Here is an 18,628-nt window from a genome sequence, read left to right on the forward strand (position 1 = left end):
AAAACAAAAAAAAAAGTAAAATAAAAAAAGTGAATTTTCTGCAGCCACAGAAACCACAATCGAGTAAAATCAGTGCTTCCACAGGGTACAAGGTTCGGCAGACTTGATTCACGTTAGAAAGCGCTGCACACCCGCAAACTTCACAATAAGCCACTTATTTGCTGCCGCGAGGCTCCTGCCGACCATTGGCGCTTTTTAAGAAACATAAGCAGAATTTCAAGAGATGTAAACTCTGAACAGTTCATTCCATTTGCTTTCGTAGGGCACGTGGAGATTAACTCAGGAGGGGTTTAGGGAGACCCCTGATAAGTTATGTGCATTAGATCAATTATCAAATGGTTTTAGCAAGGATAGGCTAGGGGACTCACAGTGCGAGCCCTGTATATACCACGTGCCATGACTGCTAAATATTATTCCACACGTCATTCCTGTGATATCAAGTGCTGATAACTGCTTTTGCAATAATACATCAAAATGGAAACCACACAATAATGGTTTACATTTTACTTTTGTTTTTTTAAATGCAGCTAGACCGTGCAAGTTGTCAAATTTGTGCACATTTTCCTATGCCTATAACTGACCTATTTATTCTAATATCTATTGATCTGCAGATGACGGATGCCTGGGTATGTTATTCAGTACTGCATATTCAGGCTTCACGGTTCTTAAGTAAGCAATCAAGGCTCGCCTGAAGTGCCACTTTATTAGCACGTACACCAGGAAGCCCCAATTCACTTACTGTCAGATAAGCGGCCAAAAGAACCCCAAGAAAAACACGTCTCATAGGGCTTGCAACAATCCCCCCACACCCCGAGGGAAGCACAGACTAAGAACAGAGTATAACATCTCACTCCACAAAAGGCCAAGAGGAGAGTCCCCTCACTTCTAGGTTGTCATTTATAATACCTCTGATTTGTAGCCTCATAGTAAATTATATCTCCTAGAAAAAAATCTCAGCTAAGCCAGTTGAATAAAAATACCACTGACCCCGCCAGCGCTGGAAACGACCGGGTACATCCAGCAAAGTACAAAACCGCAAGGGGCACAGGAACATTTACGATCGCGCTTATCGTGGTGCACGACGGTTCTGGATACTTCGTCAACTGTACAGCTTTTATAAAAATAGGGCAATATTATCTGATTTTTTTTTTTTAATTAAACTATGCAGATAACCTACAAATTTTATAGCCTGCTAAAAAGTGTAGAAAGAATATTAAATAATAGGAGTATCTTACCCTAACAAACACTGTAGACAGCTTTTTTATTCTTTTATTTTTTGTGTATTTTTTTGTGTTTTTCTTTCATTTTCTTTTTTTTGCTTTATTTTTGAAGTGGTCTTTTTTTAATTATTTTATTCCCCCACATCTAGATATTAGCAATTTAAATAAAAAAAAAAAAACCTTAATAACAAGGGAGTGGAATTCATATAACATCCCCTGAAGAGAGAAACATTCATTTGTCAACCAGTGGAACCGAGAAGCTAGAAATAATAAGACAATGTGGGGTAAAAATTAAAATGAGGGGGTTATTTTGCATCACCCCTTTTAATATAATACAGGCTTGGGAGGACAATAAGTCACCTAAAAGTCTCTTCAGTGCCATTTATAAAATGCTTCCTCCTAATACAAGGGTTACGGCAAAATAGCAAATTACCGAATTGGGTTTTAGACTTGGAAAATGGAAATTGTTCTCTTCATGGTTTACTTAAAATTATATACACTCATCCACCCCCGGGGAATTCAGCCGCACATTTCACATTAAAAATGTAAAGCTATTGTGCGCTTGGTCAAAAAAGAAACAAAAAAATTATCTATGTGGGGCTGCCAAAAATAGACTAAGATTCCAGTAGACTGCTTGTAAACATACACTGGCAAATTGGGTGTTCTCTACTCGTGTACCCTAATTTTCTTTTCAAGTCTTTAAAAAAAAAAAAAAAAAATGTAATCACTACCACCACTGCATACCTTTCCAAAATGGAAGGTCATAAAAAAAAAAAGAAGCAAGGAACGTGGCTTATACGCCAAGACTAAGTTGAAAGAAAAATAAAAAAATCTAGTGTTAGCATAAAACTAAAGTTTAAAAAAAGTTAAAGAAAAAAAAACCCAAAACATTGGAAGAGAATAAAAACACAGATGAAGTAAAAGCTTTAACTGGTACACACTTTTCACACCTATATTTTCAAGTTTGGAAACGCATATTTTCAAGCAGCCATACAAAAAAGTATCCATGAAGAAAGCATAATCTCTGGAAAAATTATGAAAACGTCCCTGCTACCAGTACGTATCTAAATACAAAACTGAACTACCGTATGGTTGCTTCTGTGTAGCGAGAGAAGTCCTTTTTTTTTTTTTTTTCTTTTAAAACAGATAAAATTCAGTCCATAGGTGTGAATGGTATGATCGACAGTCTTTAATTTTGTAGTTGTTTAGGATCCTTAAGCATGCAAGCCTCGTAGAAGGGAGGGGCCACAGGGGCACCAGGATGGGACTTTAGTCATCCAGTTTACGACAAAGCTGGGAAAGCCTCAGGGTCATCTACATCAGGGGCTGAGACACTTGACTGAAAGAAAGAGGAAAATGTTACGTTACATGCGACAGGGCATAAGCACACATTAAAGCAAGACACTGCAACCGTAAATTAAAGGGAAAACCATGGCGCCTCACCAAGATGACCTCCATCCAAATATTTATCAGACAAAAAGGGTATCAGAGGGACCCTGAATGCCAATCAATTAGAAAAGAGGCTTTCAATCTGAGCAGCTCTTGTTTTTGGTGACTTGCCAGTCCCGGTATTTGATTAGCCATGGCTAGCGAGGTCCATGGCAGCTAGGCTGGAATCCTACGATCCGGTTACCCTCTACCAGTCCCGTTATTTTATTAGCCATGGTTAGCGAGGTCCATGGCAGCTAGGCTGGAATCCTACGATCCGGTTACCCTCTACCAGTCCCATTATTTTATTAGCCATGGCTAGCGAGGTCCATGGCAGCTAGGCTGGAATCCTAAGATCCGGTTACCCTCTACCAGTCCCGGTATTTGATCAGCCATGGCTAGCGAGGTCCATGGCAGCTAAGCTGTAATCCTACGATCCGGTTACCCTCTACCAGTCCCGGTATTTGATCAGCCATGGCTAGCGTAACGCCATCTGAACGTTATGTCGCACAGCCCTGAAATATCAAATGCCACCCAAGGGATGCAGCAAGGCAATAGATTTGTGGGACTCCCGTCTGGCCTGAGTACCACTGAACTTGAATGGAGTCCTGCAAATCAATCTAATCATCTCTAGTGACCAGGTAATCAGACAATTCCTACAGGCCCTGGGAAGTGAACAAAGCCATCAGATATGGCTGGCCTCACATTTCCTCCACTGCAGTATTACATGGAGTTTCTAGAGAAGCCATGTAATACACTATATGCATATACAGCGGGGACAGCCCATTTACAGTGTTCCATCACTTTTTCAAAACATCTAAACAAAGTCAAAATACCAAAATGTTTATACTACACAACAAAAGAGCAATTTACCTTGTCAGTTCTACCCCCACGACTGGGCCTTCCACCGCGTCCACGTCCTCCTCTTCCACCGCCGCGTCCACGTCCAGGGCGTCCAAGGTCTCCAAAGTTGATCTCAAGTTGGGAAGTTATGTCGTTTGCAGGCTTGCGGAAATGATGATCCAAACCTTCAGATTCTGCATGAACCTGCAAAAATGGAAAAATAAGTGAGGTTTAACTCCTCTAACCTCATAGAATACAAAAGGTGAAATGTGTCCCAAAAAGGAAACCTTAAAGCAACAATTAGTGTGGGGTGGGGGAAGGTTTTGGGGCTGCAGTTCTTGCATTAGCAAGACAGATTACATAGCAATGACCTAGGTCATACAAACAAGAAAATGCCAGCCAGTGCCAACAGAGAATGCTGCTCTATTAGTTCTCTATTCCAAAGCTTGTGGTTATCTCTGCTCTTTCCTGGAACATTCCCTTAAAAAAAAAAAATGCCATAGTGAAAATGTGTGACCATTTTCACTCTAGCTTAACAAAGCCGAAGGCTTAGAATATTCTTTGCAGCCCGGTGTATTTGTACAACGATCGCTCGTGCTATACAGAATATATTACAGAAAGGTCTATCAAAAAATGTCTAAAAAGATAAATCTCAATATCATTCCTGACCATGCGTGAAAACAACGGGATACTTCATTTGTTTGTTTGTGTTTCAACCCGGATGTGCCAAAGCAGTTTGTCGCTCGTACAGAGTGGAGTCAGTCGCATCGGTGCACAGATTTAAGCCATTACGCCACTTAACGCAAAGCTCCACCTAAGTCGACAAAGCCTTCAAACCCATCCAAAAATTACTCATGTGGTGTGTTATTAAAATAATTACCCAGACGCAGCACAGACTGATCATTCCTACAGGTCCAGAAATACAAAAATAGGACAAGTGGCTGAAAGGTAAAATTAAAAGCCACTGTCATTTGCACATTATCCAGGAAAGGCAGAGAAAGAAAACCCTTTATTCAGCACACTGGAATATAACTGACAAATCCACAACCGTATAAAAAAAAAAAAAACAGGAACTGGATGAGCCTGTGTAACTGCAAGACGATAGCATTCCCAGCCAACGAGTGAGGCCTATGAGATCCACCACCACCCCTTCCACCTCCATATAGCTGCATGTAAACCTTAAAAGGGGTTTTAGGGATTGAAAAGGGTCTGCACCGGAAACATCTAACAGATACATTATGCAAGTCTCGAGCAAAATCAAAAATTAAGTCCACATGTTCACTAGCCATGATAAAAAGAAAAAAACAAAACAAACAAAAAAAAAAAAAAACACTGCTGAATTAATCACCTGATTCCAGACGATCTCTTGGTGAACATGCACCTGCGGGGACATCAGAAGATATTCTGGGCTTCATGTTAAAAGGTCATCATCATAATGAAGCTAGTATTACATGTCGCAACCCTTTAAAGTTACGCCCACCCCCCCTGCTTGTAACAATCTGATGTGTAATACATCTATCGGTTGGGAAGGGGGCTGTGAACAAGTGCCTGAGCCGAGGGGCTCCCTCTAGGTCTCTTGTAAGCGCCAGTCCCGTCACCTTATAGTTAATGGTATTCTATCAGTAATAACAATGGAGCCACAGAAGCCTCCTAAATCAGATTTTTCTTTTAACAATATTGCGGATCCATGCTCTCCCTTTTTTAAGTAACATGCAAGTAACTACATGTAGTGCATGAAAAATCTGCCTTTTTGTTTTATATAGTACAATAGGCCCCTCCCGCACCTTATGGAACAACTGGCATAACCCAATGTACTTTCAAGCCATAAGATGCAATAATCGAAAACCCATATAACGGGGGTGGGGGATAAACGACCATATTACCTCTTCACTCTTGGACTTGTGGAGCACGAATCCTTTCTTCCATTGGCCGTCAGCACCTTCGTTTGGTTTCCGGATGTTGAACTCTACTTTTGAGCGCTCTTTGTCTTGCATGGCCTTCCATTCGTCCAGGGTCATTTCCTTGGGGCCTTCTTCCTTCACCTCTTCAGCCTCATTCTCCCTAAAAATACAGATCTTAGAATCACCATCATGCAGAAACTGTACCAAACACTGGATCTCATCTGAACACATACACAAATGTGAGCAGCAAGGTAAGCATTACAACTTCATACAAAACTAAATCCACACCATGTCATCTACACATCAGAGTTTGATCTGCAGGTTAATAGTATTCTGAAGACGTGTGGCCCGGCTGCCAGGATGAAATTATCTTTATTCCTTCTGGCAGCCTTGGGCTTTAAGTCCTAGGGTTGCAGCTAGCCTCGCTTCCATCACTGCTCGGGTCATAATGACTGGCGACTGTAACCGCGCCCCAGGGCACAGACTGACAGCCAGCTCACCATTAGAGCCGGGGTGCGGTTACAGCTGCCAATCACTATATACTGAGGAGTGACTGAAGCCGCGCTGGCTGCACCCGAGAGCCCAAAGCTGCCAGAAGGAATAAAGTGCTTTTCCTCCCAGCAGCCAGGCTTTCAGAACACTATTAATCTACAGTTTAACTGCATTTTTTACAAGACAGGTTTCATTGAACTACTGAAGCATTTTAAGTTTTTCCATGCTTTTGTTTTGGCGCAGCCTGGCTATACAGGGAACACAAAGATGGGAGTGCAAGACTAACACTGGGCTAAAGCGGTTTTATTTGCAGAATCGGTGAGAACTTCAGATTGGATCCCCATAAAATCAAAAGGTATGATTTCTAAGCTAGCGGGGGTTCAAATGGAGACAACCAGATTAAATGGGGTAGGAAATACTTTTAACAAGAGCTTACAAATATTAGGCCCCTATTGAGCATTAAAAAAAAAAAAAACTGCCTCAAAGCTGGGATGCAATTTTTTTTCCCCAAGGACCTTGCCAAAAGCCAAGGTATATATTGCATGTGAAAGAAAGGTGATTTAGACATTATAAAAGGACTGTCAGCACAGGATGACTAAGTGCCACCGCTCGGCGCTTCATGGCAGAGCCAATAATTTAAATTCACCTTTCCACTTGCTTGTTTTCTCTTTATCTCCACCACCCCCGTCATTGATTGACAGCTTGAAAACAAGTAGGTGGAAAGGTGTATAAAAATGATTGGTCGCCATGAAGCACCGGGCGCCTATACTTTGTTTGAACAGTCATTCTATGCTGACAGACAACTGTAAAAAACTTTCATATTTAACCCCTCTGTGACCTTAGACGTACTATCCCGTCGAGGTGCCCTGGGCTTATCTGACCCTGGACGGGATAGTACGTCATAGCGATCGGCAGCGCTCACGGGGGGAGCGCCGCCGATCGCGGCCGGGTGTCAGCTGCTTATCGCAGCTGACATCCGGCACTATGTGCCAGGAGCGGTCACGGACCGCCCCCGGCACATTAACCCCTGGCACACCGCGATCAAACATGATGATGCAGGGAAGCATCGCGCAGGGAGGGGGGCTCCCGACGGGCTTCCCTGAGCCCCCCGCAGCAACGCGATGTGATCGCGTTGCTGCGGGGGTCTTACCTCCCTGCCTGCTCGAGCCCCGGATCCAAGATGGCCGCGGATCCGGGTCCTGCAGGGAGGGAGGTGGCTTCACAGAGCCTGCTCAGAGCAGGCACTGTGAAGCAGGCTGCACTGCTCTCAGATCGGTGATCTGACAGAGTGCTGTGCAAACTGTCAGATCACCGATCTGTGATGTCCCCCCCTGGGACAAAGTAAAAAAAGTTAAAAAAAAATTTTCTAAATGTAAAAAAATATAAAAAAAAAAATATTCCAAAATAATGAAAAAAAAAAAATATTATTCCCATAAATACATTTCTTCATCTAAATAAAAAAAAAAACCAATAAAAGTGCACATATTTAGTATCGCCGCGTCCGTAACGACCCGACCTATAAAACTGTCCCACTAGTTAACCCCTACAGTAAACACCGTAAGAAAAAAAAAAAAAAACGAGGCAAAAAACAACGCTTTATTATCATACCGCCGAACAAAAAGTGGAATAGCACGCGATCAAAAAGGTGGATATAAATAACCATGGTACCGCTGAAAACGTCATCTTGTCCCACAAAAAACGAGCCGCCATACAGCATCATCAGCAAAAAAATAAAAAAGTTATAGTCCTGAGAATAAAGCGATGCAAAAATAATTATTTTTTCTGTAAAATAGTTATCGTATAAAAGCGCCAAAACATAAAAAAATGATATAAATGAGGTATCGCTGTAATCGTACTGACCCGAAGAATAAAACTGATTTATCAATTTTACCAAACGCGGAACGGTATAAACGCCTCCCCCAATAGAAATTCATGAATAGCTGGTTTTTGGTCATTCTTCCTCACAAAAATCGGAATAAAAAGCGATCAAAAAATGTCACGTGCCCGAAAATGTTTTCAATAAAAATGTCAACTCGTTCCGCAAAAAACAAGACCTCACATGACTCTGTGGACCAAAATATGGAAAAATTATAGCTCTCAAAATGTGGTATTGCAAAAAATATTTTTTGCAATAAAAAGCGTCTTTCAGTGTGTGACGGCTGCCAATCATAAAAATCCGCTAAAAAACTCGCTATAAAAGTAAATCAAACCCCCCTTCATCACCCCCTTCGTTAGGGAAAAAAAAAAAAATGTATTTATTTCCATTTTCCCATTAGGGCTAGGGTTAGGGTTGGGGCTACAGTTAGGGTTGGGGCTAAAGTTAGGGTTAAGATTACATTTACAGTTGGGAATATTTATGGCTCTGCATTATAAACTTCTGTGAAGCCCTTGGTGGGTCAAAGTGCTCACCACACATCCAGATAAGTTCCTTAGGGGGTCTACTTTCCAAAATGGTGTCACTTGTGGGGGGTTTCAATGTTTAGGCACATCAGTGGCTCTCCAAACGCAACATGGCGTCCCATCTCAATTCCTGTCAATTTTGCATTGAAAAGTCAAACGGCGCTCCTTCCCTTCCGAGCTCTCCCATGCGCCCAAACAGTGGTTTACTGCCACATATGGGGTATCAGCGTACTCAGGACAAATTGGACAACAACTTTTGGGGTCCATTTTCTCCTGTTACCCTTGGTAAAATAAAACAAATTGGAGCTGAAGTAAATTTTTTGTGTAAAAAAGTTAAATGTTCATTTTTATTTAAACATTCCAAAAATTCCTATTAAACACCTGAAGGGTTAATAAACTTCTTGAATGTGGTTTTGAGCACCTTGAGGCGTGCAGTTTATAGAATGGTGTCACACTTGGGTATTTTCTATCATATAGACCCCTCAAAATGACTTCAAATGAGATGTGGTCCCTAAAAAAAAAATGGTGTTGTAAAAATGAGAAATTGCTGGTCAACTTTTAACCCTTATAACTCCCTAACAAAAAAAAAAATTTGGTTCCAAAATTATGCTGATGTAAAGGAGACATGTGGGAAATATTACTTAAGTATTTTGTGTGACATATCTCTGTGATTTAAGTGCATAAAGATTCAAAGTTTGAAAATTGCGAAATTTTCAAAATTTTCGCCAAATTTCCATTTTTTTTCACAAATAAACGCAGGTACTATCAAAGAAATTTTACCACTATCATGAAGTACAATATGTCACGAGAAAACAATGTCAGAATCATCAGGATCCGTTGAAGCGTTCCAGAGTTATAACCTCATAAAGGGACAGTGGTCAGAATTGTAAAAATTGGCCTGGTCATTGACCATTGACGTGCAAACCACCCTTGGGGGTAAAGGGGTTAAAGGGAGAGTAGTCGGGTTGTGGCACGCCTTACAAGATCTAGGAAAGGACCTCTGCAACTAGGAAAATCAACCCTTGAATCATGTATAGTGCAAGATGTTTGTGCTGCAGCGACCTAGCAATTCTATATTACCACTCACTTGTTCTCAGAGTCGGCAGTGGGTTGATCTTCGGTTTCGGGCGTCTCCTCGGTTACGGTTGACTGGTCCAGTTCGCTGAAAAATTACATACAATGAGGAAAACCATGCATTTTTGGATCTTTGGCTTAGTCATTAAATAAACCTAATAATTGATTATCACGTCAATCCTCCTGAGTGCTCCAAAAAACGCAGAAGACTTTAAAACCTGTGGTTTTTTTTCTATGAAAGGACACAAGTTACTAAGAATTCAAGTTATAGGGAATCCCAAACGGAAGAAAATCAGTCAAACAGACGACTTCTCCAAATTGGACGATAAGATTACCTTATTGCACCAGGGAAGAAGCAACTTTGATCAGTCCTAATAGGCTGTGCTGAATGGCCCCATGACCCCGGTCCATGGCTACTGCAAAAAGCAAGAGCTTCCTGCCACTCATTTACTGAGTACAACACTGAAGACTATTCTAGTTTTTAGCAAACAAAACACATGGCTAAAAACAAACATAACTTGGTGATCAAGTGGGTCCAGAAAAGTACAAACAGAGGTGCTAAGGACTCAAGCAATTTTTCTGTAAAGCGACATTACCACCCAGGCACTGGTCGCATGCAGAGACCCCTAATTGCAAGGGGTACAAGTCTCAATTCCCCCCAACATGGGCCTAGTTTGTAAAGTATGCCAAATTTATATATAAAATTAGTCCTTAAATATCAGACACAGGAGAGAAATAATGCAAACTACTGCAGTCTTGTCTAAAGCCAGCAAAGTGCAGGCTTCAATGGGCTGAAGATATGGGAAAAGTTTATCAAACAGGCATCCTGCCCAACCACCCCTTATCAATGTGACACTGTACTGAGCTCACAATTACATGTTACGTAGAGCAACAAAGACTCCTCAGAGGATTCATGTGAATATTACATTTCTGCAGCACGATCTATTGTAAGATGCTTAAACGCAGAGCAATGTCGGCCAAAGAAGCCAATTTCAGCAATCCAGTCGACTATTGGTGATCTCCTGACCCTCACAATTCTAAATATTTTTCTACCCCAACATATCACTCTCACCCACCGTGGAAACCTTCAAAAGGAACATGAAAACCTACCTCTTCCGACAAGCCTACAACATGCAGTAAGCCTCATTCCACAATACCACTAAACGACCAGCTCTCCCCTCACCCCTCCCTTGTAGACACAGCCGTCGCTGGCAGGGTCCTCTCTCTATCCTTTATCAGTCGTGACTTGTATTTCAGATTATTGTACTTTTTATTATGTATACTTTTTCACATGTACAGCGCCATAGAATAAATGGAGCAATAAATAATAATGCTGTTTGATAACCCCACCCTGCTACCTCTACAATTTTATCGAACAGGTTGCCATGAATGAACCCAACCAACCTCAGTTCATCCTTTACAGTTCCCCAGTTGTGGGATCCGCTGCCGCCCCTCTTGTCCTCATGTTTCGGGCCACTGAAATGTGAAGAACTAACCAAAATGAGTTATATGGTCAGTGGGGACGAAAGTTCATTGGGAAACACATTAATCATCAAAAGGCAAAGCTGAAATGAGAAGCAGAAGATACTTACGCTCGGTCACTGCCACTGTGTCTGTCAAATTCACGTTTCCCACGAGAGTCAAAGCCATCGCCTCTGCCAATACCACGTCCACGGCCACGTCCCCCTCTACTGCCAGGGCCGCCGCGACCACGAAGTGGCCTGTCACCAATGGGCCTACAGTAGGAATAATGGAGGACAAAGAATAAAAACTTCATACAGACTACCTAAGCTCTTACAGGCTCCAACTTACACCAAGTCATTAAAATTAAACTGACTAGGTGGATGTGATGCAAAGTAGATCTGGTATCCAGAGACTGAATTAGTGTAAAATTACAAATATAAATGGATGCACAATAAAAAGCTGAGGAAAAGTGACAACTAAGTGTAAAGTTTTTGTAATGGTAAAAAGTTGTCAATCTTCTAAATAAATGCACTTTACCTACAGAGACCCTCATGAAGCTGCAGCTTTACCTGTCAATGGAGAATTCCCCTGCTTCAACCTTTTCTTCTGCTGGCTTTTCAAAGCGGCGTTCACGAGGTGGCCTCCTCTCAACAGGTCTTCTGTCAGTAGGCTTCCCTTCGCCCTGTGGGGCCTGTGAAGACTGCTGCTGCGGCGGCAGTGACTGCTGCTGCTGTGGTGCTTGCTGCTGCTGTTGCTGGTCGGGCCTTCTGCCAACTCTTCTGATCCCTGTTGCATACACAGAAACCACATGTCAACAAGTCGTCACTGGCACAGGAGGCCAACGCCAGTGTGAACAGAAAGGGGTGTTAAAACTAGGCATGTGACAAAGTGATAAACATTGTTCACTCTATAAAAAGATAAAATCACAAACAATTCCTAAAGAAAAGTTGAGAGTAAACTAGACAAGCAACGAACCCTGCAAGTCTGCTAAAAAGAATCAAAAACGTTCTTCCTTGTCTTATTTACTGAGCCACTTCTGCTCCTAAAGGGACCTTTACGGGAATATCGAAGGGTAATTGGACGACAACCACTGCAATAGAGCCATGTTCCTGAACTGCTATGGTTATACGGAGTCTCCCCCCTCCTGACCTCACGGCGTGTGCACATGTTTAGGTGTAAGATTACGAGCTGCTTTCAGCTAAACACAACCTTACTACAGTTACAGAGGTATCTGGACAGAATAAGGTCACCGGCCCTGCTGCAAGGTCTTCTGGATAAGCAGCCAAGCCGTGATTGACAGCGCTTTCTGGGCTCCGACAAGGGCCTGAGAATAGCCGCCCTCCCGATGCCGCTACTGCTGAACTGGCTCTGACAACAGCTGCTGAAGCCTATAAAGTGCTGCAAATGCAGGCGAGCCGTGCCAAGCCAATTATAACTTGGGAACAAGTCCCACACGTAGCGAGACTCCCATGGTTAATAAGCCAATGGGTGTAATGCAGGCAGCTCAATTATTACTTTAAAAGAAAAAAAACATATATATACACATATATATACTTGGGTGCGGTCACAAACGTCGGCCTGTACACTAGACGCGCTACGAGATGAACAATGACTTCCACGCCCAGCAAACACTGACGGGGCCTGCTAACATAGTGCAGACGCTGAGAAAACCCGAGGTGATTACATGTGAAGGGCTGAATGCTACATACAATACAAGATCTGGGCCTCGTGGAGATGCCCCTCCAGCGGGTACAACTGCGGCCAATCGCAATATGATGGCACCAATGAATCTTCCTCGCAGCAAGTTCTGCACCTTGTGCAACCCTACGTGGCCACGTATTGCTCATACTGAGGGTCTATTCACACAAGACATAGCGCAGCCAGTGACTTCTGTGGTTTTTGGGCTACATATTTATATCAAGACAGAATGAGCTCTATACACCAACAGTCAGGGATGTATACGGACCAAACGCCATCTTGACGTGATGGAAGGCCGATGCAGAAAGCCTCATCCAGCCTACCATCTGTAAACCCAACAAAACAACATAAATGTCCAACCCATTTAGGGAGGTCTAGTACTAGGTTGGGTTCACATCAGCATTTGAAGTTTTGGCTTTACCTTTTATATCCGAGAGAGAACTCGGATTTATCGCGTTTTCTGCTGCGGATTTACATCTGCACTTTTCTATTAGAGCCGATGTAAAAACGCTGCGCATTCCGCACAAAGAATTGACATGCTGCAGAAAATAAAACGCTGCGTTTCCGCGCGTTTTTTTCCGCAGCATGGGCACAGCGTTTTTGGTTTCCCCTAGGTTTACATTGTACTGTAAACTCATGGGAAACTGCTGTGGATCCGCAGCAAAATCTGCATCGTGTGCACATAGCCTAAGGCTTCATTCAGACGCATTTCCCCTACATGATAAAATAGGTTTGTGTTCTGTGGGGCCGTTCACGTGTCCACTATTGGAGGATCAAACTTGCTCATTCAAATTAAAAAAAATTAGTTGATATGCGACTGGTGACTTTTTTTTTTTTTTACATTTGAGGGGGGGGAACACAACTGACTGATCCAGTGCACTCACTTAAAGTGGTCCGGAGAATCGGAAAACCCCTTTAACATAGATATTACAAGGAGAAGGCACCAGTAACAGGAAGTTTGCAGATGACCCAAAAAGTCTGTGCCCCTCTTAACTTCTCCCCCGGATTCTGCCCCCTATAGAGAGGGACCCCCGGATTCTGCCCCCGCCACCCATAGAGAGGGACCCAAGGATTCTGCCCCCACCGCCTATAGAGAGGGACCCCCGGACTCTGCCCCCGCCGCCTATAGAGAGGGACCCCCGGACTCTGCCCCCGCCCCCTATAGAGAGGGACCCCCGGACTCTGCCCCCGCCCCCTATAGAGAGGGACCCCCGGACTCTGCCCCCGCCCCCTATAGAGAGGGACCCCCGGACTCTGCCCCCGCCCCCTATAGAGAGGGACCCCCGGACTCTGCCCCCGCCCCCTATAGAGAGGGACCCCCGGACTCTGCCCCCGCCCCCTATAGAGAGGGACCCCCGGACTCTGCCCCCGCCCCCTATAGAGAGGGACCCCCGGACTCTGCCCCCGCCCCCTGTAGAGAGGGACCCCCGGACTCTGCCCCCTATAGAGAGGGACCCCCGGATTCTGCCCCCGCCACCTATAGAGAGGGACCCCCGGATTCTGCCCCTGCCACCTATAGAGAGGGACCCCCGGACTCTGCCCCCGCCCCCTATAGAGAGGGACCCCCGGACTCTGCCCCCGCCCCCTATAGAGAGGGACCCCCGGACTCTGCCCCCGCCCCCTATAGAGAGGGACCCCCGGATTCTGCCCCCGCCAGCCATAGAGAGGGACCCCAGGATTCTGCCCCCGCCGCCTATAGAGAGGGACCCCCGGACTCTGCCCCCGCCCCCTGTAGAGAGGGACCCCCGGACTCTGCCCCCTATAGAGAGGGACCCCCGGATTCTGCCCCCGCCACCTATAGAGAGGGACCCCCGGATTCTGCCCCTGCCACCTATAGAGAGGGACCCCCGGACTCTGCCCCTGCCACCTGTAGAGAGGGACCCCCGGACTCTGCCCCCGCCCCCTATAGAGAGGGACCCCCGGACTCTGCCCCCGCCCCCTATAGAGAGGGACCCCCGGACTCTGCCCCCGCCCCCTATAGAGAGGGACCCCCGGACTCTGCCCCTGCCACCTATAGAGAGGGACCCCCGGACTCTGCCCCCGCCCCCTATAGAGAGGGACCCCCGGACTCTGCCCCCGCCCCCTGTAGAGAGGGACCCCCGGATTCTGCCCCCGCCACCTATAGAGAGGGACCCCCGGATTCTGCCCCCGCCCCCTATAGAGAGGGACCCCCGGATTCTGCCCGGCCACGTGCTGCCCTCATGTTGTGTCACAGCAGAGCCACCACCTCCATCATCCTCCTCCTGTGTAACCACGTGGTGAGCGGCCATCTCCCGCCATCCGCCCTCCTCCAGATCAGGGCGATAGTAGCACGTGCCGGGCACAGCTGAGGGTCACCGTCAACCCCCTGCTCCTCTCCCCCAGCAATGACGCCCGGAAGCGGGTCACTGCCCCGGTGTGGGGTCACCCGGCCGGCAGCGCTGCATATAAGGGCAGTGAAGCCCCCGCTATCTCCTGCGCCCCCTGATGTGTAGAGCTCGGGGCCGGGGACGCCCCGGTGGGTGCAGGCTGAGGCCTAGTGCCGGGGGCGCCCCCTGCAGGCCGAGGCCTAGTCCCGCCGCCCGCCTCACCTTCCTTCTTCAGCGCCACCGGAGCCGGCGGCGCCTCCTCCTTCTTCTCGGGCAGAGGGTTCCTGCGGTCCTTCTGAGACTCCTTCTTGGGCTGCTTGGCGGCCTGAGCCGCGGTCTTGCCTGCGCCCTGGGCCGGGGCCCCCGTCGTCTCCTTCTTCTTGTTCTCCGCCGCCTTCAGCACCTCGAAGGGATCGGACTCATCGTCGAATAACTGGTCGAAACGGTTAGTGACGACGCAGCCGAAGCCTTCCTGCAAATGCCCGGGCATGATGGCCCCTAGAGAGGTGGATGTCCTCCGATGCTACGAGGCCTGGAGCGCGGAGCTCGCTTGCTAGTTAAGCCAAAAGATGGCTGGGAAAGAGGCTGTCTTCTCTTCCGGCGCGGTAGACATCCGGGACTTCAGCGCTTGGGGAGACATGGGAGTTGTAGTCGTGCGCGCTCCTCCCTCCGATTCCTACACGCAGCTGTGAAGACTACAAGTCCCGACGTGCAGCGCGCCAGCGCATTGTCCGGGCCCGCACTCCCGGGTGTTTGCGTTTTCTTCTGACAGAAAACAGATACTACAGTAGTGACAGTGGCGTCATGTGTGCGATAGTGAAGCGACAGAGCCGCCCCCGACATAAATCACCTCAGGTGACAGGTGGAAGGTATCCCCTCACCGAGGGCAAGGCCAAATACAGTTGTCAACAACACGGCCCCTCCATCCAGTACTCCGGCCGCACATTTACCTCAGAAATCCCCAAATATGGCCAAATTGATCAATAAACTGCGGCAATAAAGTGATATCAGATTAGAGGCCATGCTCCAAAATTTACACACTTGTATACATGCTGACAGACATATACATACATCCGACTTACACGCCTGCGCGCGGGGCCCCCTGCGCGAGCTTACACGCCTGCGCGCGGGGCCCCCTGCGCGAGCTTACACGCCTGGGCGCGGGGCCCCCTGCGCGAGCTTACACGCCTGGGCGCGGGGCCCCCTGCGCGAGCTTACACGCCTGCGCGCGGGGCCCCCTGCACGAATGTATACACCTGTGTGCGTGCCCCTATGCGAACGTATACACCTGTGCGCGTGCCCCCTGCACGAACGTATACACCTGTGCGCGTGCCCCCTGCCCGAGCTTACACACCTGCCCGTGGGCCCCCTGCCCGAGCTTACACACCTGCGCGAGGGCCCCCTGCACGAACGTATACACCTGCCCGTGGGCCCCCTGCACGAATGTATACAACTGTGCGCGTGCCCCCTGCACGAACGTATACACCTGTGCGCGTGCCCCTGCGCGAGCATGTATACGCTTGTCAGTGTGTGACACTGTATATATACAACCATGTGCGACTGTGTACGTACACAAATTTGGGGTGGGCAAAACTAAAAACAACCCTCCCAATTCTGCAACTTCGGCAGTGCCATTTTGCAGGGTGTTATACAAAATTAAATGACAAAAGTTTATTTTATTTCAAGGGTCGTGCGATTAAGAGGATACCAAATTTATTAGTTATTTTTGTTTACGTTACACTACTTTTGCACAATTAAAAAAATAAAAATGAAAAGCAAAAATGTTCGTGTCACTCCCTCTCCCGTCTCCAGCACTGACCGAGGGCTTGAAGTTATTTGCCCAATAAGTTAAAGGGTTTTATTGCCATTACTTTTGGTACAGAGACATTTTGAATGCTCACTACCCCCCACCCTTATTTTTTGGGGAGGCAGAATCAAAAAGTAAATCGTTGTTATCTTTAGTGTACATTAGAGTCCTATTTTGGGTTGTTCTGGAGGAGGAGATCCCAATTAGGCCGCTTTCACATCTATGATTATGGACCGCGATGCCGGACGCAGACCTTATATCCTTTCTTCAAACACCTAAGAAACCTTTTGATGCAACAGGGAAAAAATGCTCACGTGTTTGTTATTTAAAAAAATATTTTTTTATTTTTTTTATTTTATTTTTTTAAAGATTAAATGCTTCTTTAAAGACCTTTTTTGGTCTGATTTCTGATTTATTTTGGCTGATTAACTATGGTTCAAATTCATCAAAGCGGCACAGACAATTTGATGTACACTGTGAAAATTAAAATATGATTTTTTTGCAGCTTACAGTAAAATATAGAACGATCCTTATAATCAGTTTAAAAATGTCGCATGTCGGTCATCAACAGCACAAACAATTAGATCTTTTACTCCACTAGGAAAATTAAATACAATGGTGTAAATATTTTTGCAACATTTCGAAAAGTTGCAAATCGTGAATTAACTGAAAGCATTTGGATAACAATAACATTGAAGCTCAAAAAAAAAAATAAAAAAACTATCCTGTAGATGGGGCATAGGTATGCGATGACCTAACAACCCTAAAAAAAAAAAACCTGCGCTATCCAGCACTATCCAGAGGGAGGGATGCTGATAATGTTATGACACCACAGACCTCCCGGGACAATTGCACTATCAGCAGAAGGTATCCTGGACATGTCCTGTTCTAATGATTAAGATGATACCTTCTGACCACGTGTGAGTCTCGGCAGGAGTGCGGGGTTGTAATGCCCTCAGTTCTGCTCCTGCAGAGCACCACTGCCCATGATATCTATAAAATACACCATGACCATAATGTGACTGCAACAGGTGAACACAATTGTAGGTAATAAGAACTTTTCTCTGGTTTTGCCTTCTTACATTACCCAGCCATAACTTTCAATTTTTAAGGCTACATAGATCTTACTGCAGGTAGAGCATGCAGGCAACAGTTTAGTCAAATGCTTAAAAAAAAACCTTACAAGACAGGACTGGGGAACTCCATTAGCCTGCAGCTACTACCTATACGCGTCCATCGCATAGCACTCGGACTAGTGTTATTCTATGGGGCGGCTCAGATCTCGATTATTTTCTCATGCAGATTTGACATGAGAGAGCAATCGCAGCATGATGCAATTGGCAGCGAGGCCCAGCTTACACGCACCCAAACAAGTCTAGGGCCGGGACAAAGTATTTTGCTGCCCTAGGCAAATGAAGCCAATGGCACCCACACCCACCCCAAAGCAAAGTAATGACTCAGACTAAGCGAACAGGACCCCTAATGCACATCCATCACCCCCTTTCCCTTCCAATATTTTAGGTAGCAAACTGATGAACACTTCCACTAGACTTGTTACCTTTTCCACAAAAAAAAGTTATCAAATGTAAAAGAAAAGTGTAGTACTTTAGTGCAGTGACTTCACAGGTGATGTGATTTTGAAGTTAGATATAGAATCAAATCATTTTTTTTTTGACCATTTATACAATGCAGGAAAAAAAAAATAGCAATATTCATCCCTGATGTCCAATATTTTAAATGTAGACCTCAAGGATAGTTATAGAAAACGAATAATGCATAACTAATTGGGGCAGTTTGGTTTCAATTAGGTATCCAGTATTTGGAAAACACCATAATGGAAAAAAAAACAAACCCCGATTATAAATAAAGGGACACATCTGATTGTATTTCTCATGTACAGCACCATGGAATCATTGGTGCTATATAAATAAATAATAATATTTGTCACATGAC

At 45.5% G+C, this 18,628-nt stretch overlaps 1 protein-coding gene across 4 annotated transcripts; it reads right to left on the reverse strand.

Moving 5' to 3' along the window:
- Positions 1 to 1,511: 1,511 nt before the first annotated feature.
- Positions 1,512 to 15,486, reverse strand: SERBP1 (SERPINE1 mRNA binding protein 1). Of its 4 annotated transcripts, none has more exons than XM_069738231.1 (9): positions 15,091 to 15,486; positions 11,392 to 11,608; positions 10,951 to 11,094; positions 10,763 to 10,849; positions 9,372 to 9,446; positions 5,375 to 5,552; positions 4,840 to 4,872; positions 3,522 to 3,695; positions 1,512 to 2,559 (listed from the first exon to the last, which is right to left on the reverse strand). In XM_069738231.1, the coding sequence occupies exons 1-9, from the start codon at positions 15,356 to 15,358 to the stop codon at positions 2,503 to 2,505; spliced, it is 1,233 nt and encodes a 410-aa protein (XP_069594332.1). In that variant the 5' UTR covers positions 15,359 to 15,486; the 3' UTR covers positions 1,512 to 2,502. The 4 variants fall into 4 exon arrangements, with proteins under 4 accessions (XP_069594332.1, XP_069594333.1, XP_069594335.1 ...); XM_069738232.1 differs by having other exon boundaries at positions 10,763 to 10,834; positions 15,091 to 15,474; XM_069738234.1 differs by lacking the exon at positions 4,840 to 4,872 and having other exon boundaries at positions 10,763 to 10,834.
- Between the last annotated feature and the right edge of the window lie 3,142 nt (positions 15,487 to 18,628).

Source organism: Ranitomeya imitator, chromosome 8 (genome assembly GCF_032444005.1).
Source record: "Ranitomeya imitator isolate aRanImi1 chromosome 8, aRanImi1.pri, whole genome shotgun sequence".
In the NCBI taxonomy this organism is placed as follows: domain Eukaryota; kingdom Metazoa; phylum Chordata; class Amphibia; order Anura; family Dendrobatidae; genus Ranitomeya; species Ranitomeya imitator.